Source organism: Macaca mulatta, chromosome X (genome assembly GCF_049350105.2).
Source record: "Macaca mulatta isolate MMU2019108-1 chromosome X, T2T-MMU8v2.0, whole genome shotgun sequence".
NCBI lineage: Eukaryota > Metazoa > Chordata > Mammalia > Primates > Cercopithecidae > Macaca > Macaca mulatta.
In genome coordinates, this window is record NC_133426.1 from 146,192,569 (window position 1) to 146,209,351 (window position 16,783).

Sequence of the window (16,783 nt, forward strand, 5' to 3'; positions counted from 1 at the left end):
AACAGGTTTTTGCAGATTTTTGACATTCTTAATTTATACAAGTGCTCAGCAGAGCCCTGAAGGCTGGAGGAGGGTGTTAGAATAGTAAGATTAATAGCTATCATTGCTTGAAAACTTGTCAGGCACTATTTTTTTAAGTTCTTTAATACATAGTGGCTCATTTATTCCTCACAAAACCATTGTGATTAGGTGTTACTGTTGCCCATATATTACTGAAGATGAAATTGAGGCACATTGCAGTAACCTGCATAAGGTTACACGGTAAGTGGCAGAGGCTTTCAGCCCAGATGTTAGTCTGAGCTCTTGGTGGGACTGAATGGGGGGAATTCAGCTTACTACTCCTCAAACCCCACTTCATTCAGAGCAACTGCACTATTGGGCTTCTCTTTAGAAGTTGTCTGGAAACAACTACAGTTAAAACAATGTTTTAAAACCACTGGCCTGCTAGAAAAAGCACTGGAAAGAGGGCTGAATTCTGATCTTCATTTTGCATCTGGTTGTACTCTGTGTCCTTAGGTAAGTCATTTCTGGGCCCTGGTTCCTTATTTTCATAAAGAGCATAGTAGGAGCTGATGCTTGTAAGATTTCTACCAAAGTTCTAATGATTCTCCTCTAGATCTAATTATGCATTTACAACAAATACAGGATCAGCAGAATATGTAAACACCATGAGGATACAATCAGCAAACTCTAGACTGGGAGAAATTTTACAACATAAATAATCTGGTTTTCTCCACAAATAAATTGCAAGGTTAACCTACACATTAAAAGAGACTCCGAAAGTATATAAACCAATTGCAATGTGCGGACCTTCTTTAGATCTTGATTCAAATAAGCATGCTATGAAAAAAATGAGTCAATTGGAGAAATGTGAACTTGACTATTTGATATTAAGGACTTAAGTGATAGGGTATTATTATTTTTAAAAATCCTTATCTTTAAGAGATGCATACTGAAATAACTGTTTTTGAGATGTGCTTCAAAATAAGCCTGTGATAGAGTAGACGGGGTTATCAGTGGAATAGGAATGTCAAGGAATTGAGAGTTGTTGAAGCTAGGTGGTTAGGACAAGCTGAGTGGTTCAACAACTATTTACATTCATTCATTATATAAATAGCATTCTCTCTACTTTTATGTATGTCTGAAATTTTCTTTAATAAAGACCTTTAAAATGATAAATTTTACAACTGTATAATTCTTAACAATTGCTAAATGTAAATTATATGAGTCATGCCGGTTAAAAAAAAAAATCCCTTAAATTTGTGTATCTTCATTTCATACAAATAAACTATCCAAACCTCTCTAATGCACTTGCTACCTACTATTTAGCAATGCTTACAATCTGCTGTAAATTAATATCTTTATCCTTAGCTGTAGGCTACAATTCCAAAAATCCAATTAAATCATAAGTTAAACAACTGGGGCTAGTGCCAAGTCCCCCATCCACAGAGAAAAGCATCCATTTTCAACTGACACAAAATGAATACAATGGCTTATGAGTCCATTATTTTCTTCAACAAAACAGTTTTAGAATGGGGCTAATAAAGGAGGGGTGTGGGGCGGCTAATGCTATAGGCACAGTTTACATGAGAAAGGGTAATATAACTTCATCGGTTCAATCTACAACAAGTAGGAATCAATATTCTAAACTACGGAAGATCTTTGTGTATGCTTTTTCTTTTCTTTGCAGTTGAAATATCATGTCTTCCCATGAGACACCAGAACACTATAACAATGTAGGTTTAAGTTTTAGGAATTAGTGACTCTGAACTAAATGTTTCACATATATTCAAGTACAGAACCCACACCTAGGAAATATGTCATTTTCCTGTTGAGCAGTCTGCTTTCAATAGCTAAAAATTCCAAAGAGAACCACATAATCATACCACAAACCAAGTGCATTGTTCTGCATTCTTCCCATCTACAGGTAAAATGAAAACCACAACACTGAAAGTCTTAGGGGGTTTTAACTATATATTTAACTTACATATACAGTCGGGGATCTGAGGTCAGAGTGTCAATGTTGATGTGCTGTTCCAGTAGACTATAGGCCAGGATGGGCAAGGATGTGAAGCAGATATTGTACATTGTAAGGTAAGCAGCATCATACAGTGGCTAAAATGAAAAACAACAGAGGAAATAAAGAAATTTCATGTAACAATCATCTACAAGATGATATTTATGTATGAGGAAAACTTACTAGCTAAAATAAGAAACTTTTTTACATGCTTTTGGTAGTGGCAAAGGAAACTGTAAACAAGGTCACTGCCTAGTAACTATAAAAAAGAAACTAACATATTGTGATGTGTCACATTAATATACCTCCCCTTTAACAGAATCTTATTCAGAATGTTTACATGCTATAAGTTGCATTTCTAATAGACATTAATAACTTTTCAAGGTTGCTTAATAGCTAAAACTAGCTATTCAGGAGTTACTTCAGCAAACACCATTAAGTGTAAGTGAGGAATTCTTAGAGAAACTAAATATAGGCAGCAATCAGCCTGTGTCACAAATGTTTTGGTTAATATTTTACATATTTTTGGTTAGTATTTTCAAGTCCAAATTGTGTAAGTCTTTTCTAACATCCTCTTCCTGAGAAGCCCCACAGTTTCCCATGGCGTGTGTTCTTCCTTCCTGAACTGAGTAATAAACCTAATTTGATCAACTACAAGTGTATTCCTGGTGGTCTTTGACTGGACAACTTGGACAATCTTGAGCTCCTACAACAGAACTTGGCATACAAAAAACAATCAATAAATACTAGATGAATAAATGAATGAGTACAGATTGGAAGCTGTAACATTTGAAAAGGCCTGCTCTGATATTATAAATCCTCCTTTATTGAAAAAAATTTAAAAAATTCTATGAACCTCATTCTGATGAAAGTATTTACATCAGTATTTATCTACACAGTGCTAAAGATTGTCATACAAACATTTTCTGTGGCCTGAATAATTCCCCATACTCATATGTATTTTTCACATGTATAAATGTCCCTTAATAAAATGCATTTAACTATGACAAAAATTAACAAAATAATGTATTTTCAATCAATGGCTACTAAAGATAATTACTATCATAATGAAGACTGACTCCAAAAGGCTGGGAATTACTTGAATGGTGCATTAGTTAGTTTACTAGTTGACTTCAGAACATTTACTGAGTGCCTACTAAATGACAAGTACTAGGGACAGAGATGATTCATCCCCTGTCCACCAGAGAGTTCAAACTCTAGATGGAGAGGCAGAATTGGGGAAACCCCGAGGAGGGGACTACAACTCTAGCTGGCAGGAGAGACAAAGCAAATGATAATGGATGCAACATTCTCCATGAAGTTAAAAGACACTTCCAACATACTTTCTATAAACAAAGATTTAAGCTCAACAAAGATACTCCACTGAATTTAAAAGTACAAAAAAAGGTGTTGCATTCCTTTTTGTTTTCAAAGGAGAGGACTAGTCCGTGGCACATAACACCATACTTTCTTTGGAAACTACTCATTTTCACTAACAAGTAAATTTTTAAAAGTACAACTCAGATTGACTGGTGTATAATTTAGTCTTGAATTTCATTCAAACAAAAGAAGTATCAATCTACTTTTGTTTCACTATGATACTTTAAAATCACATGACCGATAATTGTAATTCTTAGGTACATAATTAGAAGAGACAGAATATTCCCAAAACAAACAGATATAGTTGATAATACTGTTTTTTTTTTTTTTAATGAAACCTGTTACAATGTTTTCTTTTCATTAAACAAAAGACATTTAGTATCCTAGTTTTGCTAAAGAAAGGGAAGCTTTTTGTGTAAAGAATCTGAACCCTGGTCCATTTCTACATTCTTCATAGTCTTCCTTGCAAGTTCCAGAGAATGCCTAATGTGCTTCTGGACTGAAAAAGACAGACTACTCATAGGCACTCCAAAGATATTTGCAATAAAGGTTGCTACATTCAGCACTAGCACAAAACCAAAATCAAAAATAAAGATTTTGCACATCACATTACCTCCTGAGCTCTCCTGGTACACTTTTACCTTCCTTTTACCTGGTATACTTTTCCTTTAAGATGTCCACGTTATTCCTTCCCTTACCTCCAGGTCTCTGCCCAAATGTCATCTCATCAGAGAGACCTTTTCAGATGTCTATAACAGCAGCTCTCTCTCCCAGTCACACTCTATCCCTTTATTATGCTTTCTTTTTTCCACCATAGCATATAGCAGTACTCAACATAATATATTTGATTGTTGTCTTTCACCCTATCACTATACACTGCAAGTTTCATGGGGGGAAGAAGTTTGTTTTGATCACTGCAATATTCTCAGCACTTATCCAGGCACAAAGCAGGCAATCAAGAAATAGTTGCCAAATGAATGAACCTACCAGTTGAGCAACAGAAGGAGCCAAACATCAACTCCTATGGAACCATAAGCAGTTAAGGTAATCTAAGAAGACTGAAGACAATCCACGGTTTAAATCTCAGCTGGTTTTATAAGGAGTAAGTCCTTTTTGCCCTAAAACTTGTGCTTGGTAAACACGTTTTAAAAGGATAATAAAGCAACAGACTCCTTTCAAAATGAAAACAGTATTTCCACCAGAACAAGCCAACTTAACCTTTAGCACACTGCTACACATTAGTTAAGAGAATTTCATATATTTTTAATACTTGCATTCATCCAAGAAAGTAAGGAATTAGCAACATTTTGCTCACTAGCAATTTGAATGTTCAAGAAAAACGGATTGATCAGAACTTACGAAACTCTCTAATACTATTAATTTTGAATACAAGAAGGTTGATGGCACTTCCGAAAACTGAAAGATGCTTAATTTACAATGAAAGATGATCTGTTTAACTGGCACTACTGGGGGCTAATGACATGGCACTGATGGCAGTATGAGACAGATCACTGAGGTCAAAAATTAACAAAGATATTCAGGCCCTGAACTCAACATGTGACCAAATGGACCTAATAGACATCTACAGAACTCTCTACCCCCAAAACAACTGAATATACATTCCTCTTATCGCCACATGGCACATACTCTAAAATTAAGCACACAATTGGACATAACAATCCACAGCAAATTCCAAAAAACAAAAATCATACCAACCATACTCTCAAACCACAGTGTGATAAAAATAGAAATGAATACCAAGAAAATCACTCTAAACCATACAACAACATGGAAATTAACCTGCTCCTGAATGATTTGGGGGTAAATAATGAAATAAAGGCAAAAATCAAGAATTTCTTTAAAACTAATAAAGAACAAAGATACAACATACCCGAATCTCTGGGACACAGCTAAGGAAGTGTTAAGAGGGAAATTTATAGCAGTAAACACCTACATCAAAAAGTTAAAAAGAAGGCCAGGCACAGTGGCTCAAGCCCGTAATCCCAGCAATTTGGGAGGTGTCAACACAGGCAGATAATTTAAGGTCAGGAGTTCAAGACCAGCCTGACCAACATGGTGAAACCCCATCTCTAATAAAATACAAAAATCAGCCAGGTGTGGTGACAGGCACCTGTAATCTCAGCTACTCAGGAGACTGAGGCAGGAGAAATCAAAATCACTTGAACACAGGAGGCGGAGGTGGCAGTGAGCCAAGATCACACCACTGCATTCCAGCCTGGGCGACAGAGCAAGACTCGGGAAAGGGAAGGGGAAGGGGAAGGGGAGGAGGAGTGGGAGGGGAGGGAAAGAAGGAAGAAAGGAGGGAGGGAGGGAGGGAGGGAGGGAGGGAGGGAGAGAGAGAGAGAGAGAGAGAGAAAGAAAGAAAGAAATCAAATTAACAACCCAACATCACAACTAGAGCAACTACAGAAACAAGAGCAAACCAACCCCAAAGCTACAAGAAAACAAGAAATAACCAAAATCAGAGCTGAACTGAGGGAAACTGAGATGCAAAAAACCATACAAAAGACCAAGAAATTCAGGAGATGGTTATTTGAAAAAATTTAATAATATATATAGACCACTAGCTGGACTAATAAAGAAAAAAAAGAGAAGATTCAAATAAACAAAATCAGAAATGACAGAGCAGATGATACTACAGACACAACAGAAATAAAAAAAAAAACACCTCAGAGACTACTATGAACATTTCTATGCATACAAACTAGAAAACCTACAAGAAATGGTTAAATTTCTGGACATGTACAACCTCCCAAGACTGAACCAGTCAGAAAACCAGGGATTTCCTGAATCCCTCAAAAGACCAATAATGACTTCTAAAACTGCTAATAAAAAGTCTACCAACCAAAAAAAAGCTCATGACCAGATGGAGTCACAGTCAAAATCTACCAGATGTATAAAGAAGATCTGTAGCATTTCTACTGAAACTATTCCAAAAAATTAAGGAGGAGGGACTTCTCCCTAAATCATTCTGAGGCCAGCATCATTCTGATAGGAAAACTTTGGCACAGACACAACACCAACAACAAAAAGAAAACTTCAGGCCAATATCCTTGATGAAGATAGATGCAAAAACACTTAACAAAATACTAGCAAACTGAATCCAGCAGCACATCACAAAGCTAATCCACCATGATCAAGCAGGCTTTATCACTAGAATGCAAGGTTGGTTCAATATATGCCAATCAATAAATGTGATTTATCACATAAACAGAACTAAAAACAAAAGCCACATGATCATCTCAATAGATGCAGAAAAGGTTTTCAATAAAATCCATCATGTTAAAAAACTCTCAACAAACTAGGCATTGAAGGAACATTCTTCAAAATAATAAGAGCCATCTAAGAAAAACCCATAGCCGACATCACACTTAACAAGCAAAAGCTGGAAGCATTCCCTCAAAAACTAGAAGAAGAAAAGGATGCCCTCTCTCACCACTCCTATTTAACATAGTACTGGAAGTCCTAGCCAAAGCAATTGGGCAAGAGAAATAAATAAAAGGCATCCAAATAGGAAGACAGGAAGTCAAACTATCCCTGTTTGCAGACAATATGATTCTATATCTAGAAAACCTCACAGCCTTGGCCCAAAAGCTTGACCTGTTAACTTCAGCAAAGTTTCAGGATACGAAATTAATGTACAAAAATCAGTAGCAATCCTATATACGAACAACATCCAAGCTGAGAGCCAAATCAGTAACATAATCCCATTCACAATAGCCACAAAAATAATGAAATGCCTAGAAATACAGCTAACCAGCGAGGTGAAAGATCTTTAAAATGAAAATTGCAAAACACTGCTCAAAGAAATCAGAGATGATATAAACAAATGGAAAAATATTCCATGCTCTTGGATAGGAAGAATCAATATTGTTAAAATGGCCATACTGCCCAAAGCAATTTACAAGTTCAATGCTATTCCTATCAAACTAGTAATTATATTCTTCACAGAATTAGAAATAAATATTTTAATATTCATATGGCACCGAAAAAAGAGCCCGAATAGCCAAGGCAATCCTAAGCAAAAGGAACAAAGCTGGAGGCATTACATTACCTGACTTCAAACTATACTACAGGCTACAGTAACCAAAACAACATGGTATGGTACAAAAACAGACATATATAAAACAATGGAACAGAACAGAGAGCCCGGAAATAAGGCCACATATCTACAACCATGTGATCTTCAACACAGCTGACACAAACAAGCAATGGGGAAAAGAATCCCTATTCAATAAATGGCACGGGATAACTTGCTAGCCACATGCAGAAGATTGAAACTGAACCCGTTTCTTATGCCATATACAAAAATCAACTCAAGATGGATTAAAGAATTAAATGTAAAACCTAAAACTATAACCACCCTGGAAGATAACCTAGGATATACCAGTCTGGACATAGGAGCTGGCAAAGATTTCATCACAAAGATGCTGGAGGCAATAGCAACAAAAACAAAAACTGACAAATGTTACCTAATTAAATAAAGAATTTCTGCATACAAGAAGATGACTATCAACAGAGTAAACTGACAACCTACAAAACGGGAGAAAATATCTGCAAATGATGAATGTGACAAATGTCTAATACCCAACATCTATAAGGAACTTACATAAATTCGTAAGCAAAAATCAAATCACCCCATTAAAAAGTGGGCAAAGGACACGAACAGACACTTTTCAAATGAAAACAAACACGCAGCCAACAAGCATATGAAAAAACGCTCAACATCACTAATTAGAGAAATGCAAATCAAAACAAAAACAAGATATCATCTCATACCAGTCAGAATGGCTATTATTAAAAAGTCAAAAAAGAAAAAAAACCAGATGCTGGCAAGGTTGCAGAAAAAAGGGAACACTTGTAGAATGCTGGTGAGAATGTAAATTAGCCATTGTGGAAAGCAGTGTGATGATTCCTCAAAGACCTTAAAACAGAATTACCATTCAACCCAGCAATCCCATTACTGGGTATATACCCAAAGGAATATAAATTATTCCACCATAAAGACACACACACACGTTTACTGCAGCACTCTTCATAATATCAAAGATATGTAATCAACCTAAATTCCCATCAATGGTAGACTGGAAAAAGAAAATGTGGTACATATACACCGTGAAATACTACGCAAACATAAAAAAGAATAAGATCACGTCATTTGCAGCAACACGGATGGAGCTGGAAGCCATCATCCTAAGCAAACTAATGCAGAAAGAGAAAACCAAATACAGCATGTTCTCACTTGTAAGTGGGAGCTAAACAATGAGAACATATGGACACAAAGAAGGGAAAAAGACACTGGAGTCTACTTCAGGGTGGAGTGTGAGAGGAGGGAGAGGATCAAAAAGCTACCTACCAGGTACTATACTTTTTACCTGGGTGACAAAATAAACTGAACACCAAACTCCTATGGCATGAGTTTGCCAATATAAACCTGCACATGCACTCCTGAACCTAAAAGTTAAAAAAAAAAAAAAAAAAAATGCTGCCAAAGAATTAGAAGAAAATCACTTCCTACCAGGAGGAACCAAGAAGAATACATAAGTGTATTCATAAGTGTACTTTGTATTCACAGAAGCGTATGTAAAGCTTGCCTTTGAAATTTAGAAACTTAACACCTATGGCAATGTGGTAGCTCAGTTTGGAAAAATCATTGAACTTCTCATAGATTAATTATAAAATTTCTGAGTCACTGAGTATTATAAGCTCCTGTATTTTGTTATACCTCCCATTAGAAGCAATGTCAAATCCATTACAGTTTTTAAAACAAAGATGCCTCGCCATCCTACCACTTATGTATCAAGTTAATATATAACATATTCCTTATGTAATACATGTTCAGAAAACAACAGAAGGCAAAACATCTATAGCTGCTTTACATAATCCAAGGCTTTCTCTAGGAATCACAGGTTCTTGGATAGCTTAAAGATTAATGTTTTTCTATAAAACTAACCTGAGAGCCTGCAAAGTTGGGAGATTTCATCTGATAAAATATTAAACTATAACATTTTAGAATTATGAAACATTTTATACATTGATAAAAAGAAAAAATTCAAAATACTCTTTTTAATGTTATCACATCTCCAACAGGATGTACCAAAAGCATTTCAAAATGAAGATAACAATAAGAAAGCTAGTAAAGCAAAGACATACACATTTGCTATCGTCAAAACCAAGAGATCCTTTTACTTTGTATATACATCTCTAATCTCTATAAATCTAATATATAAGGGTAATTTATTAACAGCAAATATTATAACCACATTATAACGAAAACTTGGGAAACAAACCTGTTGCGAGAATCCACAGAAGAACTGGTACAAAAACTGTGGCAAAATGAAACAAAGGTTCTGAAAAAAAAAAATGAAGACAAGGATTAACATTTTCACTTAATCAACTTGCTAAACTAAAATGGGAAACTATATTCCAAAGAGTTTATAATTATTCCTAAATCCTTCTAATGCCAGAATGCAATAAACCTCTATTCCATAGACATAAGGAAACAACTAAAAAAATGATTAATTCATATTAAGGCCAACTTTTGCCCTATCAAGGCAGAAGAGGATCTTATTTACTTAATGAGAATCTGTTGCTATCCTTCTTCCAGGAAATAAATGAGCTCATCCAATATGAACACCTAATGACACTGTATCTTTAACACCAATTAGATTTGCAAACCATATAGTAGACTGACAATGCTGCAAGTGTACATTTAAAGTCAATTAATGCCAACAAATAGTTGGGAAATTATTATAGATTATGTTGACACTAACAATATCAACTAATGCTTTAATGCCTTTATTACTATCTCATCAAACAATCAACATATCATTATTGAGCATCTACTACACACAAAGATGGCACACAGATGATACCAAAAAAAGAGTCAACTTCTTTTTCCTAAGTCAGGGACCCCCTCCCCTCCCCCGAGGATGCACAGCAGGAGGTGAGCGGCAGGCAAGTGAGCATTAGGGCCTGAGATCCCTGGTGCCAAAAAGGTTGGGGACCACTGTCCTAAGGGACATATTGTTTAATTTTAGAAATACTAAAAAGACAAGCAGAAAAGAAACACAAGCTGGGAAGTCATAAGGTAGTAAAAGTTACTAAGTGTGATTGTAAAATACTGAAATTAATGTCTTTAAGCAAAACTACCAGGACTAGAATTTTCAAATAACTGCTATTCTTCAAAGCAGGCTGTGAGCTTCTTTGCTGTTACTTGTTCATGATGTCTCTGAACTTCTCTTCGAGAAGCCCCTTCAACAGCCCACTTTCCAGTCATGCCAGAAAACTAGTCTCCTCCCTTCTGTCAGCTAATTCTCCAGAATTAGCTCTAGGAGACTTGAGACTGTTTTTAAAAATCAAATGCAACCCCAAAGGATGAACATCTACCATAGCTGAGGATATTTAGATCAATGTACTACTGACTCTGGAGGATGTTTCTAAAGAAACGAGCTCAACATGTTTTGAATCACCCCTGCAGCATGAGTCAGAGCTCCCAAGGTCATCACCTGGAAAGGCAACACTCATTTGTACATTATCAGTTCTGGTACAATGCAAAATATAGTCCATAGTATTTCTAGAGTCACAGTTTATGAAAAAAATAAGTGTTCTGAGGTTGAAGCAGGTAGAGCTCAGTAGGGGATCACAAGGTTGCTTCATGACAAGGGAGAGTGGGTATCTACCTCACCCACCAGAATCTAATTTTCATGAGAACAGGGACACTGCCTGTCTTACACCATGGTGTATCCTCAAGCACCTAAAACAGGCCTTGGCACATGGTAACACGTTTAAAATATATTTGTTGACTGACTGAATAAAGAAGTTAGAACTTGAACTATGAATAAAGATGAACAGGACATGTTGATGGCAGGAACCAAGGCAAGAATGTATATATTTTAAACTTATATGGTAAGACAGGGTCACATTGTGGGGTGCATTAAAAGCCAGACTAAAGCTGAGACAATGGAGAGTAAAGTTTCTAAGGGACAAGTTGAAAAGTGGCATTCTTTAAACACTAATCTAGCTGAATTATATAAGGAGGATTAAATGGAGAAACAGAAGGTAGGAAGACCTGTCACTGAAGTACTCCAGGAGTGGGCAATAACAATTTGAAGACGATGGCGAGAGGACAGAAAGACCTCTTAGCTCAGCCAAATAGAGTTGAAAATTTTAGAAATCCTCTTGGCACAAAAGATAGTAATAAAAAAGAAATACTGCTGAGTCAGTAACCAAGATGATAATGAGCCTAGAGACACTAACTAAGACAGAGAATATAATCTACATAAATAACCACTGGTCAACATTTGCCATTTTAAAGCTTGTTTTGTTCTCCTTAACAGAGCATTCCTTCCATCTGGTGGCAGTTGCTTAAACTGCAGGCCAAAACTCAAAAGAGGCAAAATAAGCCTCTGGAATAGGTTCAGATTACTAGGCAGATCTGAATGACAAATCTTCAAGGGATCTCCTGCTAGGTGGAGGTCAAGAGAGAATAACTCTTTATTTCCATAAGCTACTGTTACTGGGTGCAAGGCCCAAAAGACCCTAACTGTGACACATAAAAAGTCCCGGATTTGGAGTAAATGAGTCTATGGTGGAACATCGTCTCCTGGATGGAAAGCCAAAGGCAAGTTATATCATCTCTCTGAGCTCTACTTTCCATGTATCTTAAATGGAGATAATACTACTTGTCTCATAGGATGTTTGTGAGGATTACATTTTTTAAAAAGTGATTTTGTGAACTCACAAAATACCTTACACATATTGGGTTACCATCATCATCATGATCTTCCTCCTCCACAGTGTTTGGCCTGGCTACCAGCAAATACCGGCTAGCAGGGTCTTAGAATAATTTGTGAAACTGGGTTCATAGTTTTATAAATAAATACTTTCTTTAAATATAAAGTTAGTAAGAAAGACCTAGAGTTGACTATAGACAACTCTAGGTCTTTGTGCTGAGCTTTAACTCTTATAAAATCAGGGTATGAAATTCAAATATGACTACTTGAATCATATACTCTTATAAAATATAGGGTATGAAATTCAAATATGACTACTTGAATCATATACTAAATACTATATGATTCGAGTAGTTGGAAGATGTACTAAATACTCTATCTACAAACTAGAATCTAATTAAGAAATTTAGTAAATTCTATTCCCTGGTAGACAATAACAGGTATGCAGACTCAGTCTAATGTATACACTAATGCTTCGTGATAAAAGGAAACCAAGGTATTGTTGAGGAAACTACTTCAGTGTCCAATATTGGGGATTTGCGATGTTGCACAATTATGTTTTGGAAGAATATTAAGTTGAGTGAGAAAAATGTTCACAATATAAATTAAGTGAAAAAGGCAAAGTGCAAAGCAATATGTATTATACCAATAGGTATGAGGTTTCTTTTGGGAACGATAGAAAAGTTTTAGAATTAGACAATGATGATGGTTGCACATCATAGTGAACACACTATAGTCATTGAATTATAAACTTTAAAATGGTGAATTTTAGGCCAAGTGTGGTGGCTCAAGCCTGTAATCCCAGCACTTTGAGAGGCTGAGGGGGGCAGATCACTTGAGGTCAGGAGTTCAAGGCCAGCCTGGCCAACATGGTGAAACCTTGTCTCTATTAAAAACACAAAAATCAGCCAGGTGTGGTGGCAAGGGCTTGTAATCCCAGCTACTCGGGAAGCTGAGGCATGAGCATCATTTGAACCCAGGACACAGAGGCTACAGTGAGCCAAGATCACACCACTGCACTCCAGCCTGGGCAACAGAGAGACACTCTGTCTTTAAGAAAATGTTTCTTTAAAAAAGGTGAATTTTGTTAAATTATGTCTCAAAAAAATTTTTAAAACCCATATGTAGTGTATAGTGTATAAAAGTACAAAAAAAATACATATATACATTAATTTGTACAGACAAAAGACCAGCAAGGTCACATATCAAAATGTTACCAGTGGTTCTCTTGGTTGGCATGCTTATAGACAATTTAAAAATGACTGCAAAAATTTCATTTTAGAAAATTTTTATTTTTGTAGAGACAAGGTCTCTCATTATTGCCCAGGCTGGTCTCAAAATCCTGACCTCAAGTGATCCTCCCACCTTGGCCTCCCAAAGCACTAGGATTACAGGAATGAGCCACTAGCAAGCCAAAATGTTCTATTTTTTGACTGGTGTGATGGTTACATGGATGGATACAATTGGCAAAACTCATGGAACTGTACACTTTTGATGAATACACTTTATTGTATTTAATTTATATTTCAATAAAGAGGGCTTAAAAATTCCTATCAAATATTTTGCATCAAAAGGAATCTCTGTTTTCTGATTCATCCAATAGACAACCTCTGCTTTGTTGACTGCAAATTTCAGTATGAGATAGCAAAAGCAGCATAAAAAAAAAAAAGGAAGAACACCACCACCATGACCAAGCTGAGTCAATGCTGGATTAAAAAGAAATTAAATTACATATATTTTATCACATACCTTATAGAAGAAGTACTGTACAAGGTGTGCTATTCTCACATAATATAGATGTCCATGAGCCAACAGCAGTTTCTTTAAGTGTTTAAACTTTGGAACAGAATAATCGCTATTCCTAGCTGCTTGGCGACCTTCTTTGCCTTTAATACCTAAAAGAGAGTATCTCTATACAGTGAGCATTTTCTAGAATAAATGACTCCCTGATTTATTTTCATAGTTTCAACTTGGTTAAATGTTATAGTTCAATTCTATCATTTAGTTTTCCTTTTTTAAAAACCAAAAGAGCTTTCTTTAACAGTGACACTGAGACTTATCAAATAATTTAAGTTTAACTGGTAACTCCCTATTTGTAACACAGCATACAACAATTAAATAGAATCATTATTTCAATCATTACAAGGCAAAAATTATCTGAAGGAAAAAAATTCAACTTAAAAATTATTAAGTCACTCAGTAAGGGCTAAATTGTGTATGACCCTAGACTAGGTGCTATATTAAGGCAACTCAGAAACCTGGGGTTTGTGGTCTAGGGGCTCAATGAGAAGACAGTGAAATTCTTTCATGAATGAAACCCTGACTAGCAGCGCAAGGGTTCTATGAGCTCGAGCAGCTTTAGGCCATTTGACACTTGGATAACCAATGAGTAGAACTTAAAAGTTGCACAATAAATAGGAATACTTCCAAATGAAAAGAACAATTTGGGAATCTAAACTGCAGTACAATAATTCCCAAGATACGAATTCCATATCTGGTCCCACCACCCTGCCAAAACAAACAAACTAGCTAACTAACTTGCTGGGGAGTTAGCTGTGCTGCCTAATAGCAACCAGAGAAGGAAAAAGTGACACAGGTGGTGGAAAAGCTGTTGTTGCATGTCAATATATAAATTCAACACTACAGCCCAAACCACCCATTAATACTGCCATGTTAAAAACAGCCAATCAATTATCACTTCTTAGCCCCAAACAGTTGAGGTCTCAAAAGATATAGGACAGCAACATAAGTAGGCAGTCTGGCCAGGGGCAGAAAATCAATAAAAGTTTCACGCATGCTGTCAAAGTAAGAGCTAAACAATCAATTGTGCTGCCAGTAGCTTGGGGAAATTCACTCTACTTGGCTAATTGAAAAACATCCTTTAACTTTGTTACATTGCTACATTTCTACCACAGGGCAGGACCTTGGGATGGACATGTTGCATGATCAGATGAGGCATTCATTTAATTAACAATTTTAATTCCAAAATTCAAATTCAAGATGAGCAACCAAAACAGCCACTCTAGAATGTAAGACCACACTACCTAAAAGCAATACTGATACTTTTTACAGCTGCCATCTCATTAGATGTATCTTACCTATTCCCACATGGGATTCCAAGATCATACTAACATCATTGGCACCATCACCTATCGACAGAGTTATTGGGCTGCCTTTTAAATTCTTCACCATTCTGACAATCTAAATATTAAATACAAAAGAGGTATAAAAAAGGTCAAAGAAGAATGTAAGATTGGACTACTTTAGGGGTTTATGCCTCATTCACAATTGTAAATAGCGGCCTTGCAAACAGAAAGGTAGTTTGTGCATATACAGTCATCCCTCAGTATCCTTGGAGGATTGGTTCCAGGACCCTCGTAGATACCAAAATCCTCCTGCATACTTTAAATCATCTCTAGGTTACTTTTAATACCTAACTACAATGTAAATGCTATGTAAATAGCTGTCATACTGTATTGTTTTAAAATCTGTATTATTTTTATTGTTATACTATTCATTGTTTTAGTTTTATTCTAATGTTTTCAATCCACAGTTGTTTGGATCTGTGGATGCAGGACCCATGGATACGGAGGGCCAACTGTAGTATGTATAATAGTGTCAAATTCAAAGATGCAGAACAACACAGCCATTCAAAATGTAACACCAGCACCCACTTGTCCTAATTCTGTGATATATGAACTCTCAAAAACTTTGCCTCTCATGCATATTAGAGGTCAATACATTTCCTTCTTTTGTCATTGCATCATGTGTTCTTTCAGATCAGATGTTGAATGTGTAACAGTAGAAGCCAGAAAGCTGATTTGGGGTAACACACATAGGGCCACCAGAACCAAGTAGGAAGTCAGTGAACAATGTTTTTGGTTACTTGCTACTCTCTCCTCCTTGCTGACACTCTCACCTTCCCTAGAAGCACATCAACACTTATTCCAACTTACCTAATGTTAAATTCTTGCACCTATCTGGCTGCCGACTAAACTTTAATAAATCTCTCACTGCTCAATATGGTCCGACCTCTCCTATGAGTAGCTGTATTTTAAAAGAGGTGTACTAAAGGGGTTGACATTTGCAGAAAGATGCCTAAGATATGTGTACAAAGCCTGTCACTATTCCCTGAGTGTTTCTTCAAGATGTATAAATGATACTGTGTAGTTCAGGGACATGTTCATAACAGGTACTGAATAAAATGTTCATCCCTGGTATTAAAATATTTCTGCCTTGGGGTTCTCCAAAAACCTCCTGGCAGAGTTACTTGTGGGAAGTGTATTGGGTAATCAGCTGCCCTCCTACCCTATGTTTTAGATAATCACTGTTTGATGTGGTAAGCCACAAAACCCCTTGGAATCTAGCAGTTTAAAAAAAATAATTTAGTAACTAAATAATGCTTTGCAAAAATACTGTCCTCACAATTGTTCTGACCAGTTAACATAAATAAAATCCATTTTCAACATAACTGGAGTGATTAAAAATAATTCATGAGACTAAGGCACCCTGCGGTTATTTCTTTAAATAGAATTCAATCAGGTTTTAGTTGTATTAAATAGTACAAAAAACCCCACATCGAATTCCACTTCACACAAAAATGATGTGACTATGAGATGCCAACTTCCCC

General features: G+C 36.1%; 1 protein-coding gene across 5 annotated transcripts in view; it reads right to left on the reverse strand.

Moving 5' to 3' along the window:
• The window catches only part of ATP11C (ATPase phospholipid transporting 11C), a 203,178-nt gene that overhangs the window by 21,710 nt on the left and 164,685 nt on the right, over positions 1–16,783 (reverse strand). For all 5 annotated transcript variants that reach the window (XM_028842295.2, XM_015128326.3, XM_028842292.2 and 2 more), the window contains 4 exons: positions 15,252–15,354; positions 13,903–14,048; positions 9,709–9,768; positions 1,988–2,115 (listed from right to left, as the gene is read on the reverse strand). In XM_028842295.2, the coding sequence (XP_028698128.1) occupies positions 1,988–2,115; positions 9,709–9,768; positions 13,903–14,048; positions 15,252–15,354 (437 nt within the window). The remainder of the gene's footprint in view (positions 1–1,987; positions 2,116–9,708; positions 9,769–13,902; positions 14,049–15,251; positions 15,355–16,783) is intronic.